Source organism: Meles meles, chromosome X, assembly GCF_922984935.1.
Source record: "Meles meles chromosome X, mMelMel3.1 paternal haplotype, whole genome shotgun sequence".
Lineage (NCBI taxonomy): Eukaryota > Metazoa > Chordata > Mammalia > Carnivora > Mustelidae > Meles > Meles meles.
The window spans coordinates 28,356,576-28,372,797 of record NC_060087.1 but is presented as its reverse complement, the minus strand read 5'-3'; the positions used below and the strand labels follow the sequence as shown (position 1 = coordinate 28,372,797).

The following is a 16,222-nucleotide window of genomic DNA, read 5'->3' as shown; positions in this document are numbered from 1 at the left end:
AAGACCTTACATAGTAATATTATAATGTTTCATTTGTTCATAGTGAGATATATTTAATGCATTCCATTTCTAAAGCATTTTACACTGAAGCTGGAACTTTATCTCAGATCTGTTTTCCCCACTTGGATAATTAGCTCTTTATCAAGCAAAAAATTAACCTGTAGCCACTACACTTCCTCAAATTTCCATGCAGAATTCAAATTTCTCCCAAAGTTCTATCTCTGCACTTACCTAGTTTGAAAAGTAATCATAATTGCTTGAAAATGTAGATTTATAATGGACTGTTCTATTACCATTACCATCATCATCCCACTGTAACGATGAGTAGCATCATTTTTTCAGATGTATTACAAGGAATAATAATTCCATAGTATTTAAATTTTGGGTTTTAAAAGGTTCTGTCCCCAAATTTACTATTAGAGTAGTAGGAGGGGGACAGAAGAAGATGGTCATCAGCTAACTTCTTAAATTTCTTAACACAAAGCTCCACCAAAGTTCGTATAATTGAACTAAGTTAGAAGCTAGGTTTATTTTGGTGATACTAAAATGTTTGCCATTATGGCATAAATTTGCACACACATGTATATGTATTTGTGTGTACACACACACATGATTACATTTATGTATATATTTAACTTATTAAATATGTATGGGTTTCCAAACTGCTTCACAGACCTGAAAACAGCCTCTAATTAAGTTGTTATAATACAACAAGCTATTTGGCCTGTTGCATATTTCCGAGAAAAGTGAAAACTTCTCCATCTGATAAAGCTTAATTTATAGGTAATATGCTTTCTATCTTGTCTAACTAACTTACAGGATCTTTCTACAAACAGTAATAAAAAAAAAACCAGAGTGAATTTCTTCTTTCTTTTGTACTTATTGAAATATTCAAGTGTATATTCTAAAACTTCTCATAATTCTTTGCCCACTATCATAATTAGTGCACTTTTTTTCATATCCCTATTTGTTTTAAAAGTAGAAATAACCCAGGATTCTTTAGTATAATTTCTTCCTTTAATTTTGTGAACCCATATTATATGTGGCCATTTCCTCTTCTCAAATGTGCAATTTCAGAATTGTGATTTGTTTTAAAATGAGTAATCTAATAGTGTTACATTTCTTCATTAATTGTTTTGACATGACATTTTCTAATATTTTTTCTTTCTGAAATGTTTTAGTTATTTTCTCTGGAATCATTTTCTTTATTTGACATCACAAAAGCTCCAACGATCATTTGATAGAAAGTGTCCTTTATTCCATTAAATACTTTCAATAGCTACAGCTTCAATTTGCTTGCCATTTTGTCATTAATTTGATACATGAGAATGGTCTGATGAGGTAAATCATGGTGAAAAGGCCTGCTCTCTTCTCAGTTAATGGTTAAGTGCTATATTGGAAATGTCCTTAAAGTTAGATTAATTTTTAGCTGTGTAATTTGCCCTTTACCATATTTCATGGAAAAATGGTTATTTCTATTTCCATTGTTGTTTCCTACTTTCTGTGTATAGTGCTAGTTATAAACATAAATGCAGTATTGTTACGTGTCTTTTTTTTGGGAATGACATGATGTCATAATTTGCTTTATATAACTGTATGAAGAAAAAATAATCTGTGGATCCTGAGAACTCCTAATACAGTGTGCATGGGTGTTCTAAATCAGTAGTCCTGATCTGCTGCTTCCTTTCCTTTCATTTTGTTTTTGTTGGAAATCACTGATTTTATATAAATCCAGGCTTACAACTCCACAAGATCAGTTCATTTGTTTTCTTCAAACAGTTTTCACTCATGTCCTGGTAGATGTATTATCTTGGATGAAAATAGAACTCAAATTATACAGCTTTTACATCTTTTTTAAAAAAGATTTTATTTATTTGGACAGAGAGAGATAGAGGGCACAAGCAGGGAGGAAGGGCAGAGGAAAGGCAGAGGAAGAGGGAAAAACAGACTCTCCACTGAGCAGGGAGCCAGATGTGGGGCTCTATCTCAGGACCCAGGGATCATGACCTGAGCCGAAGGCAGACGCTTCACTGATTGAGCTTTTACATCTTTAGATCTTACAGATCTCGTAGCCACGTATGGAAATCCTTTTTTGTTGAATTAAATCTTTTATTTTCAGTGTTTTCTTCTACATTTATTTTTTCTTTGTCTGACCATAATGTCAAGAAAGATGATATAGTGTGTGTGTGTGTGTGTGTGTGTGTGTATTTTATTAGAAGGTTTTTAAAATAGGAGATTGTCCAGTCTGCCTGAAAGTTTCCATAATACTCTGCTATTTAAGCACATCACTTACCTCTTTCACTGCAGACTTGCCCTAAAGTGATGAATAATTTTTAATTATGTGGTTCCAGAATAATAATCTGATGAGGTTAAATAAAGTAGGCGGTGATTGATGTCCTAAGTACAAACTAAAAATGAATTATCAGTTGAAAGTAAGAATTGTAGAATTAATTTGTGAAGATGCTCACTAAATAAAAATATGGTACATGTTATGAAATCTTCCCAAATTACAATTGATTGGAAATATATATCCATTTTTATCTTATACTTTTAGTAATTGAATTCTTGTTACTGAATATATAAATTGTGTTAGATTTTCCCATATCTATTTATGTGATGTATTCTGACAAAAAAAGCAAAAGCATAATCTTTATTTTTATTTTCTTTAGAGAGAGACAATGAGAGAGCATCACACACACACACACACACACACACACACACACGCACACACACACAGAGATGAGCTCGGGGGAGAGACAGAGGTAGAGTGAGAGAGAGACTCATAAGCAGGCTCCACATTCAGTGCAGAGCTTAACACAGGGCTTGATCACTGGACCCTGAGAACATGCCTGAGCTGAAACTGAGAGTCAGACAGTTAACAGACTGAGCCACTCAGGTACCCCCACCTTTTTCCCCCCTTTTTTTAAAGAGTGAGCGCAAGAGAGAGAGAAAGCAAAAGGGTAATTTGAGCAAAGAATTATTCCTCTTGCTATCATAGTGTATATTGGTAAATGAAATATTCTGAGATATTCATAAAAGACACGTTTATCCTTAATTTCCAAAATGTATTTACTCACAGGGCTTTTTCACATATAATCTTAATTTATAAAGGAATTTAGATCTCTAATCATATTAGAACAGTACTATAGATGTGAAAATTTTTCTAAAAATGCTGCCTGCAAATTATAATAAAATTCCAGTTTTCTGTGATGTTCAAAACCAATTTTTCCCTTTTAATGATTTTGATAGTGGTAATAATTCTAAGAGTATAGACACTCAGCCTCTCAACACTGTTTAAAAGATTGATATAAATATGAATATTTCAAAGTCCATGTAATGCTTTGCATTGAATTCTAAATTGCCAAACTTTCCATTCATATATTACATTATCCTTTACATATCCTGGTGACAAATACAGGTTCAGTTTTGGGGTTTTTTTTAAATTTTTTAAGATTTTATTTATTTATTTGACAGATAGAGATCACAAGTGGGCAGAGAGGCAGACAGAGAGAGAGGAGGAAGCAGGCTCCCTGCTGAGCAGAGAGCCTGATGTGGGGCTTGATCCCAGGTCCTGGGATCATGACCTGAGCCAAAGGCCGAGGCTTTAACCCACTGAGCCACCCAGCGCCCTTGGGTTGTGTTTTGTAAGTCATTGTCATTCTTGTTGTTTGAGTCATGTGTGGGATTACTTGATGCTTTGTGTAAAACATCATCAGACCTGTATTTCAGTAATCACTTAAGTTATCTTGGTTTTATTTTGTAATGTCAGGCTACGAGAGGCAGCTTTGTGGGGGCAGTCTTTAAAAAAAAATTATAGCAATGAGGAATAGAAAATTAAATGTTGAGTTGTAGAAGTCTTTTGTAAGGGAGGGGCCCCGCAACTTAAGGTTCAGTAGCTTCACACTAGTTCCCCCTTGCCAAAGTAATTCTTACTCTAACAACATCTGGTTTTTCCTTCCCTGAAACAGAGGATACACTCTCTGCATATTCCAAACCCAATCTTTGCTGGCATGGTTCCCATAGCCTGGAATAAGAACCCATTTTCTTATTCTCTACTGCTCTGAAACCACTTCTCAGCCATATGTAATTTAAATTATGACAATTTCTTAAAAGTTTACCAGATTCTATAGCAGAAATGACTGTGCCCCTTCTCTTTTATCATATAGCATTTTTTATTATATTACATGTATTTCTTCTTTTTAATTCTAGTTTAATTTATATGTCTATGTTCTATCTTCCTAGAACAAAAGATCCTTAAGAATAGGGCAATAGGGGCGCCTGGGTGGCTCAGTGGGTTAAGCTGCTGCCTTCGGCTCAGGTCATGATCTCAGGGTCCTGGGATCGAGTCCCGCATCGGGCTCTCTGCTCAGCAGGGAGCCTGCTTCCCTCTCTCTCTCTCTCTGCCTGCCTCTCTGTCTACTTGTGATCTCTCTCTGTCAAATAAATAAATAAAATCTTTAAAAAAAAAAGAATAGGGCAATAGTTTTGTTCTCACTATATAGAATTGACTAGTAGATGCAGAAGTTGTTTTTTTGAGTTGAATTCATAAACTAAATACTATTAATGCACAAATGAGATGAATTTTCTGTCCTGTCTGACCAATCTCCATGTGGAGGACACATTTATTTTGGAATCACAATTTAAGAGGAAGTATAGTTGTTCAGAGGACATGAAGTTTGCTACTTCTTACATATATTACTTTGGACAAGTCAACATTTATACCCTCATTTGTGAATGAGGATGATAAACATATCTTAGTTTGATAGGTGATTAAATAAACGTATGTGAATTGTTGGATAAGCTGACACAGATACCTACTTTGGTGGTGATGATGATGAGGATTATTTCCTTCAGTGCTCTTCTCTTATCCTTTTAGTATAAAAAGTTAAATGAATATGTGTATAATTTATTTTCCTCTATTATTTTTCCTCTACCTTGAGTACTAGACAAATGAAGATGTTCAAAGACATGTAGATAGATATGGTTGCAGATGCATAATTCGGGCACTCTGTTCTGAGTATCTTTTATTTTTTTTCTCACTAATCTCTTTTTTAAAATTAAATTAAATTCATTTTTTTCAGTGTTCCAAAATTCATTGTTTATGCACCTCACCCAGTGCTCCATGCAATATGTTCCCTCCTTAACACCTACCACCAGGCTTGCCCATTTTTTTCTCATCAATTTCTACCCCCAGTTTCCACAATGATTATGAAACTTCCATCACCTTCCTTTAGACTCCTCCTCAACCCTCTTCTCTCTCTTATTTATAAGAAAGAACCCCTTTCTTATAAATAAATAATACATAATGACACAATTTGGAAGTAAATATTTGTGCAAACTTGAACAGGTATTTTTACATACAGTATAACATCTGATCTTTTTACCAAAGCCAGTGTAGTTTTCTACTGCAAACATGAGAATTTTCCCAGGACTACTGATAATGCTTCATTACTGGATTGTCATCATCATCCTCAGTTTAGAGAGGAGAAAATTGAGCTTCAGAAAGTGTTGGTGCTCAGGTGGTAAATCAGAGCCCTGAAATTTAAAGATTTATTTATTTATTTATTTTAGAGAGATAAAGTGTACACACACGTGCATGTGAGCAGGGGGAGGGTTGAGGTGGGGGAAGAATCTCAAGTAGGCTCCTCACTGAATGAGTAACCTGAGGCTGGGCTCAGCGAGGGTCCATCTCACAACCCTGAGACCATGTCCTGAGCTGAAACCGAGAGTCAGATGCTTAACCAACTGAGTCACCCAGGTGTCTCCAGGGCCCTGAAATTTGAGTTCAGATTTCTCTTAACAGTCTTCTGTTCTGATTTACACAAAGCATCAAGTAAGGAGCCCTTTCTGCCTTTCTATATAAAAAATGATTTTTATGAAAAATTAGCACCTCTCTTACTGTCAGTATTTTTTTGCTGCTTATTGATCTTTGCTCTTCATTCCTTATTTCTTCCCACAAGGTTTTTTTTTTTTAAGATTTTATTTATTTATTTGACAGAGAGAGAGATCACAAGTAGGCAGAGAGGCAGGCAGAGAGAGAGGCCACAAGGTTTTTCTAATCAATTATATTCTTATTAAAAAAAAAAAAACTCTCTTATCCTCTGACTCCTTTTACATAGCCTTAATACATGTTCGAGTCTCATTAACCACATTACATTACGTAAAGAGATAAAAATTCTTCCAAAATAATTTAAACTGGGGGCACCTGGGTGTCTCAGTGGGTTAAGCCTCTGCCTTTGGCTCGGGTCATGATCTGGGGTCCTGGGATCAAGCCCCGCATCAGGCTCTCTGCTCAGCGGGGAGCCTGCTTCCCCCTCTCTCTCTGCCTGCCTCTCTGCCTACTTGTGATCTCTCTCTCTCTCTGTCAAATAAATAAATAGAATCTTTATAAAAATAATTTAAACTGTATTTAGATGAAGATTTCCTGGTTTTTAAGCTTCATCCTTGGAAAAGCTAAGTTCTGCTCTTACCACTGACTGTATTCTAGCTATAGTGCTCATTGACCAGCTAATATACGCTTGTTAGAACTTGCCTCATTTGACGTGTCTCAAAATTGACTTTATTGATCTCTCCCTCATTTTTAAAACTCTTACATCACTTGATTGAAGTGACACCCTTTCTCTTCCCTGGCTCTTCTGCTTCTCCTTCTCTTGGACTCTTCCTTTTCTTTCTTTGGTGCTTTCCTTCTTCTCCATATCCCTTAAATTCTTGTTTTCCATGGCTCTCTCCTGGCCCTCATTAGGGTCCTCTAATGTTTGAGTACACTAAAATAAATGCTAATTGTACAGGTACACAGAGTTTAAAAAAAAAAGTATTCATGTATGTACCTATATATGTGTGTATATAGTGATTTAAAAATCAAATTCATTTCAAACTATTACTGAATTTATAATCACATTCTCTCATTATGGGTTTCCTTAATTACTAGATTATGGGTTTATTAGATTAACTATTATAGATAAATAGATAAACTATTATTATCTGTGATTCTGATAAACTTAAACTTTTAAAGTTTCTTTTCATATTGAAAAATTAGAGTTTTTTCATTTAGGACATGGGGTTATTAAATAACTCTTTCCCACCATCTTTTCCATTTATATTCCTGCCATTGTGCATTCATTCTCTATTTATGATTTTAGTTCTCCCAAAGTCTTCATACCATTTATTATCTCATCTGAGTACCTGTTTTCCCTCAATCAGGAGTGTTTCTATTTTTAAAACTTCTCTTTACTTAATATACTTAGAACACCGAAGCAGAAGTAACACAACCAAATTAACTAAAGTGAAAACAAAAATGAAAGAAAGAAGTTTGTCATCCATATGTAGGGATGTCTCATGGAAGCTAAGGACAAGAATAAAATTTGTCTCAGGAATGGACTAGAACCTGTGTTTTGGTCACTTGCACCAGCTATTTATTATTATCTCTTGGTATCTCATGGGGTTGTAGGCAGTTGTTGGCCGGTTCTGCTGTGGCATGTAAGCTCAACTGGACTGGACATCCAAGGTGGCTCAATCATGTCTAGGAATTGATACTCATTGTAGCTGAAAGCTCACTTGGGATTATTCACTAAATCACTTACCCACTGCTTCTTTATGTGACTCGGGCTTCTCAGACCATGCCAGTTGGGTTTCAAGAGGGAAAATCTTAAGAGTCAGTGTTCCAAAAAGGTGGAAGTTGAAGCTGCTTGTCCTCTTATGGGCTTTTCTCATAACTGATAAAACACTATTTTTGCCCTCTTATGTTGGTCAAGCCAATCAAAAGGCCAACCTAAGTTTGAAGAGGTAAAGAAATTCCACCTCTTAATGGGGGGATGGTGGTGGTAAAAAGAGCACATAGTATGGGAACTCTTGTTATAGACATCTTTGGAAAATGCCCCATTTCCTTTAGCCTGTGATTGAAAGCCATCAGTATTTTTGTTTTTATCTCTCTTTTTGGCATTTACTTCTATCTTCTCTTTCTAATCGTCGACCTTTGCTATTCCCCAATGGACACTGTAAACTGGGGACTTCATAAGCACAGTCTGCTAGCATATGTAATGATTCTCATCACCCACAGAGCTTGGCCAGACTTTGTCCTGTCATTTCTGAGAGAGAATCTGATGGACCTAATTGGGCATAAGCATTGTCCCTGTTTTAATCGTCTATGACTTGGGAGTGGCTAGGTTTATGTGGGACAGGCATTGTTGGTATTGACTTACCTTTTTGAGGGAGTGAGCATTTTCCACTTAAAAGAATAAATGAAACAAGATGGGATTGGGAGGGAGACAAACCATAAATGACTCTTAATCTCACAAAACAAACTGGGGGTTCCTGGGGGGAGGTGGGATTGGGAGAGGGGGAGCGGGCTATGGACATTGGGGAGGGGAGGCGAACCATAAGAGACTATGGACTCTGAAAAACAACCTGAGGGTTTTGAAGGGTCAGGGGTGGGAGGTTGGGGCAACCTGAGGGTTTTGAAGGGTCAAGGGTGGGAGGTTGGGGGAACAGGTGGTGGGTAATGGGGAGGGCACGTTTTGCATGGAGCACTGGGTGTTGTGCAAAAAGAAAGAATACTGTTACGCTGAAAAAATAAATAAAATGGAAAAAAAATATTAAGATTATATCCCCTCCCTCTAAAGCATCTGCTACTGCCAGTGATGCTTACTATTTATTCACATTTCTGCTTTAACATCATCACCTCTCTGATGACATCTGTTCACTTCCTTGTTAAGTGTTACTCTGTCCTACATACCACCATTAAATTTTGTAGATCCTTTATCATCTATAACTTTATGAATAACCTTATTATGCACTTGCAGGGACCCATAGCCCCCAAACTCCATGGTTTCTGGAGAATAGCATATACCTATATACAAGGGAGTAATTCAACCAGTGAAGATAGATATACAGTACAAAAAAAAAATATATATATATATATAGTATGTATTTGCATGAGTCCTTGCTCTTAATTATTTTATGTCAGAGTTATAATTACTTAAGTAACTCATCATTACTTTGTCTTTATAATTTTAAGATCAATATGTTAAGGAATGATATTAAGGCATATGTGTACATTTATAGCCTTGTATACTAAGTATCTCCTTCATCACTCAACCCATTTTCTTCGGATAATTTACACTTCTCATTGCAGGATTGTAGTTCACTGTGGTAACTAACTGCTAATCAACCTGATGTTATTTTCTAGTAATATGTATTGGAATTGACTCCAGTTGGTATAAATTTGGTTATGCTAATATGCATTATATGAATTGTTCTGCCTGAAAATTTTATGGGCACTCTGGTGTAAGTTAATCCTTTTCTTTCCTAACTTACTTGTGATAATCTGACAGCAACTGATATTTAAATTAGAATAATTTGACAACTTGCTGATTTTTGCTGGAAGTGGCAGAAAGAAGTGAATTGATTTATTGTTTTGGTCTCTGCACACTACATGATTTGACTGACTCTTGAAGCAGGATCAGAAGTGTACAAGTCAAATGCAAACACACTTCTGAATAGAACTTGATCAAAAATGTCTACTCAATAAAGAAAGTACAGCAGTTTTTGTAGTTATTTAAGATTCAAAAATCAGTCTCTTTAGGAATATCTTAAGTATCCAAGAGACAAAAGGCAAGGCCAATTAAAGGATTTAAATTCACTTTTCTAAATCCATAATTTCCCTGAAATTAACTGAAATATAGTGCAGAATGACTGAGTAAATATCACAATGAATATTATCCACATGGAACTTTCTCATTATATCTTATCCTCTCACAGGTTTGAGGTGTGCATGTGTGTGTGCGCGCGTGTGCATGTTTGTATCTGTATGTGTGTGTGTATATATATTGTTTTTGGTCAGATTTAAATGTAAATTCAAAGACAAGAATATCAGTCTTTCACATTAGATATAAACAGATATTTCCTTCCCAAAATATCTGAAATAGCTATGCATTATCACTGACTCGAAAGCATAATTTATTTTTCATAATAACCCAAATAGGAGAGAAATAAGCTATTTCACTTTTGGTAACTTTCGGTAAGTTAAAAAAAAACTATTGTCATTCTAAAGGAGGCTACATTGTAATAATGCTTTAAGAGAGTTCCTGAATTTCATATTCTTGGCAAGTTAGTTATTTGCAATAACCTGCAGAGCGTGTTGACTAATAATGCTTTCCTCCCAACAGAAAATCCAATCAGATTTGACAAGTCATGAGATCAGTTTAGAAGAAATGAAGAAACATAACCAGGGAAAGGAGACTGCCCAAAGGGTACTGTCCCAAATTGATATGGCACAGGTACATATCCTTGCGTAAACTGAAGAACTTGTTTTAGTTGGGTATTAAAACATGATATGTATTAGACAATTTGGTTATTAGAAAAATTGGTATTAAGGACATTATTTGAAAAATATAATATGATGTATAAATAAGATAGATTTGTGGGGGTTGTACGTCTTAAGGATAATAGGTTAATAAATTACCTTTTATTTAGTATCACATTAAGAACAGCTACTGAATTCTCCCAAATGTATGCATTCTTTATGCTAGACAAGTAGAAAAAAAATTGCTTTACTTTTTATAAATCTTGTATATCTTCAGGAATAAAGAAAAACTTGTTAACAAAAATATGACTGCTTATTGTTTGGAACTTGAAGTTATAAGGTGTTTTCTTATGTTGTCTTTACAGAAAAAACTGCAAGATGTTTCCATGAAGTTTCGATTATTCCAGAAGCCAGCCAATTTTGAGCAGCGTCTACAGGAGAGTAAAATGATTTTAGATGAAGTGAAGATGCACTTGCCTGCATTGGAAACAAAGAGTGTGGAACAGGAAGTAGTACAGTCACAGTTAAATCACTGTGTGGTATGTATTTCTGGGGACAAATACACAGCTACTCCTTGACTCTCCTTATTAAGCAGTCTGTGAAAAAAGAAAAGAGGTATGTGATGATGATCCTCCTTTGTAACAGAAAATTGTTTCAGATAACTGTAATAATTGCTACTATGTAATTTTAAGGTTAAGAACAAAATTTAGCACAGGTCAAGAGAGTCAAGAACTTTTTCTGAAACAGTAGCCTTTAATTACATCCTCTATAGGTGTCTTTTTTTGAATCTAGTTCTCAAAGGGCTATGCAGAATTTAAGAGGAAGTCCCTTTGTTTAATTTTTATAGTACTTTGAATATGTATTTTAAATGGAAAATCTAAAAAGAAACACATTGTTCTGGAAACAGCAGCAACAGTAACAGCCACCATAATAAAAACCATTCCAGAAATGAAAACCAAGTAAGCCAAGTGATCTACACAAGTAATGTCTAATTCTCTAGGTCACAGATTAAATGAGACAATTTAAAGACAAAACAGCTGGCAAAGGGCAAAAGCAGGATTCCAATCCAGGAGCTCTTGCTCCCAACCCTAGTATCTTTCCATTCAATGTCAGTGGTTAGGTATATACTGAAATGCGACCAGACCTCAAAGACAGAATAAAAATGCATGGGGGCATATGATTAACTTGTAGCATAAATCTTCACAGGATTGTGGGATGTTGAGCTGTGTCATTTGTTGCAATTACTGGAAATGTGCCAAGTCAGATGATGCCTCTGACAACATAAGGCTGAATTATGAGGGCATCTACTAGAGTAATATAACTGTTATTATAACTCTTCGATTACTATGGGCTAAGAGTAGAAATTCACATAAAATAAAAGCACTGAATATTATTAACTTTAAAGGTAAAAAAATGTTATCTAGTTAGTACTTTGTCTTTTAGGTATTGTTTCTTCATTTACTCCATAAGATAAATGTAAAAAAAAAACTCTTTAGATGCATTTCAGTCATATTATTTTGAGTGATAATGTATCTTTTAACAAAAAATTTGTAGATGTATATATTTCTTTGTGAAACTATGAACTATTTTTATGCAATGACGTTTCTTCATAACACAGGCTGCATTTTAGTGACATTGTTACTATAAATATTCTTACCCTGAAAAAGAAAATTTGAACATAATAATATACACTTATTAGCTGATATTAGATGAGCAACATGAAGGATTTATAGGAAGATATCTCCTCTTAAATTTTGCAAAAATAATTGAAAGTAAAATGATCCCAGTATACTATGGTCTTGATTAAATATATTCCCAAAGGGACAGCTGTTTCCTTCTATGAACAGGTCTCTAATGGTACAACAGAAAACTGGTCTGCTAGTAAAGATGAAGTGAAAACAACCCTCCCTACAACCAGCTGTGATTGTGCCTTGACTCTACAGGGAAAGCTTTTCAAGGTCATGCTCAGTTTGGCTCAGGTTTAAATGTCAGGAGCAATTCAAGTAGCCCTTCTATAAGAATATCTTTTCTGGGGCGCCTGGGTGGCTCAGTAGGTTAAGCCTCTGCCTTCGGCTCGGGTCATGGTCTCGGGGTCCTGGGATCGAGCCCCATGTCGGGCTCTCTGCTCAGTAGGGAGTCTGCTTCCCCATCTCTCTCTCTGTTAAAATAAATCTAAAAAAAAAAATCTTTTCTTTACAACTTTTATATATTTTTAAATTACTTAAGATGCCCTATTGCATATACTGTAATCATTACCTTTGCCTTCAAGAAATTTTTGTTTAATTAAAAAACAACTTCCCTGTAGGAATACAAATAAATATAAAGGATATTTCGCTCCCTCAGTGATAAAAACTTTCTGTGCATACTGAATGACATGGTGTTAATGGCTAACACTACTTTGAACTTGCAACATAAGGGTAAATCATGGAAATTTTTTTTTAATGTGGAAAGAGTAAATTATTTGGAAATATCTCTGATTCCAAAATTGACACAGTTGATTCCCTTCATACAGTTACTGATTGAATGTTTTTACATACCAACATATATATATGTAATTTCTAAGATAAAAGTAAAATTAAGTAAGAAAAATCAACTAGAAAGCGCAGACAAGAACTCCAAATTATTGGTAAAGGAATATTAACAAAAACAACCATCAAAGAAGGGATTAAGGTGGAAGTAGATTATGTATGTAGCTTTAATGAAAAGATATTTGCTCAGCCTTTACAAAAAGTGTTTTTAGGCATTGATTTTAAAGTGAGAAGAGAAAATAAACCCAAGTTTTGTTCTAATTACAAAGAAAAAGCAATTACCTACTAGTAACTTTATTAGTACCAATAAAACAGGTCATTGTTCACAATCACCGCTGAACAAATTAAAGCAACAATGTATAATGTAAACTGTTATATATGTATCTGTCTACATATATATACCTATACATACGTGTTTGCAAGCATGCATTCATGCATACGTGTATCTTTCCAGGAAAGTACTTTGTGTGATGACATGTGTATCATGAGGCTTTGTTAAAGCAATGTACTTTTTCTAAGTAATATATGTGTTCTTTAGGGTTGTGATATATATGTGAGTTTTTAAATAATATTTTTGTGTCTGTCTATATTGAATTAATCAGCCGCATTAAGAAAATACAATTGTATAATGTAATTACCATATTTAAAATTACCTTCCTTCCTGGGGTACCTGGGTGGCTCAGTGGGTTAAAGCCTCTGCTTCGGCTCCAGTCATGATCTCAGGGTCCTGGAATTGAGCCCCGCATTGGGCTCTCTGCTCATCCTGGAGCCTGCTTCCCTTCCTCTCTCTCTGCCTACCTCTCTGCCTACCTGGGATCTGTCTGTGAAATAAATAAATAAAAATAAAAATAAATGTTTAAAATTACCTTCCTTCCTTATATATGACTTACTATATGTTGAAATTATGGTCTAGAAATTTAGATGTTTCATTCCCAGTAAAATGTGTGAAAACAACAATGAATAGGTCTGTCTTGTTTTTTTTAAATTTTATTTATTTATCTGACACACAGAGATCACAAGTAGGGCCTGAGCCAAAGGCAGAGGCTTAACCCACTGAACTACCCAGGCGCCCCTGAATTGGTCTGTCTTGGCCAGCACTGATTGTCTAGTGAATCTATTACTATCTACTGTACTAGGCTCTCAGTAAATAACTGGTAAAAGAGTAAATTTTATAGTATTATATAACATTTAAAATAGGAATTATTTAACTTTTAGGAATAATCATTATCAACTTGGATTGTAAAACTATACTCATGATGTATACTTACTTTAGTAAGAATAACTACCAACTATGCTGCAAAATGCTACTCCATTAAAACTGTAAACATGGCATGGCCATTAAGGTGCTCTCTACCTCACTTTCTTTTTATTAACTGTTATAATGTAATTTGTACACTATGGCTGATTATTATGTTTTATTTTATGTTTGAACTTAGAACTTGTATAAAAGTCTTAGTGAAGTGAAGTCTGAAGTGGAAATGGTAATAAAGACTGGACGTCAGATTGTACAGAAGAAGCAGACGGAAAACCCTAAAGAGCTTGATGAAAGAGTCACGGCTTTGAAATTGCATTATAATGAGCTGGGAGCAAAGGTGGGTGTGCACAGGAACCACAGACATGGGCTGCTTAACACTTTCCTTCGCAATGGCAAAGCACGAGGCAGTAAGGATGCACAATGTCTTAGGAAGTCTTAAGTATTTTTTCTCAACAGATAGATATATATGTACATTTATGCATAGTCAGGGATAGAGATAGATAGATTCCCATGTGCAGTTCTTATTAAGAAACAAAAAATTAATCAATAAGGATCTTCTTTCCAATCTACATTAAAAGATATATACAGCTCAGGGAAATTTTTATTGGCCCATCAGATAATTCTAAAAGCGTTTCTTTGTCCTAAACTTAGCCTTTTCATTGATAAATTTACTTTGATGACTTAAAGGCTAGAGCCTTTTATATACTAATGAATTTACTTACATTTAGATACAATGAAGTTGACACTTTCCACATAGACCACATTAGGTGTAATAGAGGTGTCACATTCCATAGAAGTTATGTCCCTGTGTGGCAAGCCTTGCATAATCCACCACATTTGGCTAATAACTTAGAATGGATAGCCAGTTGAGTCCTATTGCTCCATGATTATGTTTTTGTATTTTTGTCCTGATAGAGTCCAGTGGCCAATTCCATGTCACTGTTAAAGATGTTTTCATCTTTCTATTCCCTTTCCAAAACAGTGGAATGACTAAGATAGTTATCTCAATTCCCTCAAATCAAATATTCTCTGTATAGTTCTTATAGACTTAAACTCTGATGGTTCAGAGTAATGATAGTAATCACACAAAGTAGTCATGAAGGCATGGATCGTCAACATCAAGGAGTGAACTGTACTTTTCTATACTATAATTTTACATTGCTCTAAACTTTCTAAAATATTTTTTGGTGCTCATCTAAGATTTAAAGTATTAACATAGTAGTTAAATAATCATTTCTCTCATTAAAAAGTCATGATAACTGAACACATGTGGTATTTAAGGGGATATGTGTATTCTATTAATAAATATCATGCTTATTTTCTTAAACTTATGCAAATAAAGTTATCTATATAGTACTGGCATTTATGGCCATTTGTGAATAAATATAAGTTTAAGTACTTTAAGCAAGTATCTTTAAATAAGGAGTATTGGGGGATTGTTTCGCTCTCCTAATGCTTAGTGAGGAAGGATGAATAATATTAAATAAGGATCAAGGCAGAAAAAAATAAAAATGCATATATTTTAATTTCATTCTGACTGAAAGAGCTTTACTGGGATCAGTGACGAGAACAGAGTATATTTTAAAGGCTCAGGTTCTCAACTTTATTAAATATAACATCAGTGAGAAAATTGTCACTTCATCTTTGACACAAGAGTAAATTTGTGTCTGTATTTGTGAAGCAGCCATATAGACACAGATTTCTAAAGTTTTGCCCTGTAAGCAGATTGTTGGTTTGAGTCTTAAAGCTACTAATTGCAACATTCTTTTCACTGAGAGGAAGTTAATTTTGAGATTCAAATAGAAATCTGGAAATAACTATTGTTATTAGTTGATAATCTTTATTTTTATATTTTAAAAACCTTCAAATTTATATTTCACATGTCTTGAAAGAGAGCTTACTGTCTTGTGGCAAAGTATTTTATTTCTCATTGGATCAAAAAGTAGGGAGCACTGATACACAATAAATAGCAAAGCATGAGGATAATCTTGAAATAAAACACATTTCACCTGCTTCTATATTATCCCAAGCTACCTGTGGAATAAAAGACCCTTAAATCCTTCTGGAGAAGTTTGTCATTGTGGTACAGATAATCACAGAGGACAAAGTTGTATCTCCACTTGGTATCTCCTCTAGTAT

General features: G+C 34.7%; 1 protein-coding gene across 9 annotated transcripts in view; it reads left to right on the top strand.

Moving 5' to 3' along the window:
• DMD (dystrophin) overlaps positions 1-16,222 on the top strand; it is a 2,324,635-nt gene that overhangs the window by 982,051 nt on the left and 1,326,362 nt on the right. For all 9 annotated transcript variants that reach the window (XM_045994540.1, XM_045994546.1, XM_045994545.1 and 6 more), the window contains exons 31-33: positions 10,164-10,274; positions 10,666-10,839; positions 14,265-14,420. In XM_045994540.1, the coding sequence (XP_045850496.1) occupies positions 10,164-10,274; positions 10,666-10,839; positions 14,265-14,420 (441 nt within the window). The remainder of the gene's footprint in view (positions 1-10,163; positions 10,275-10,665; positions 10,840-14,264; positions 14,421-16,222) is intronic.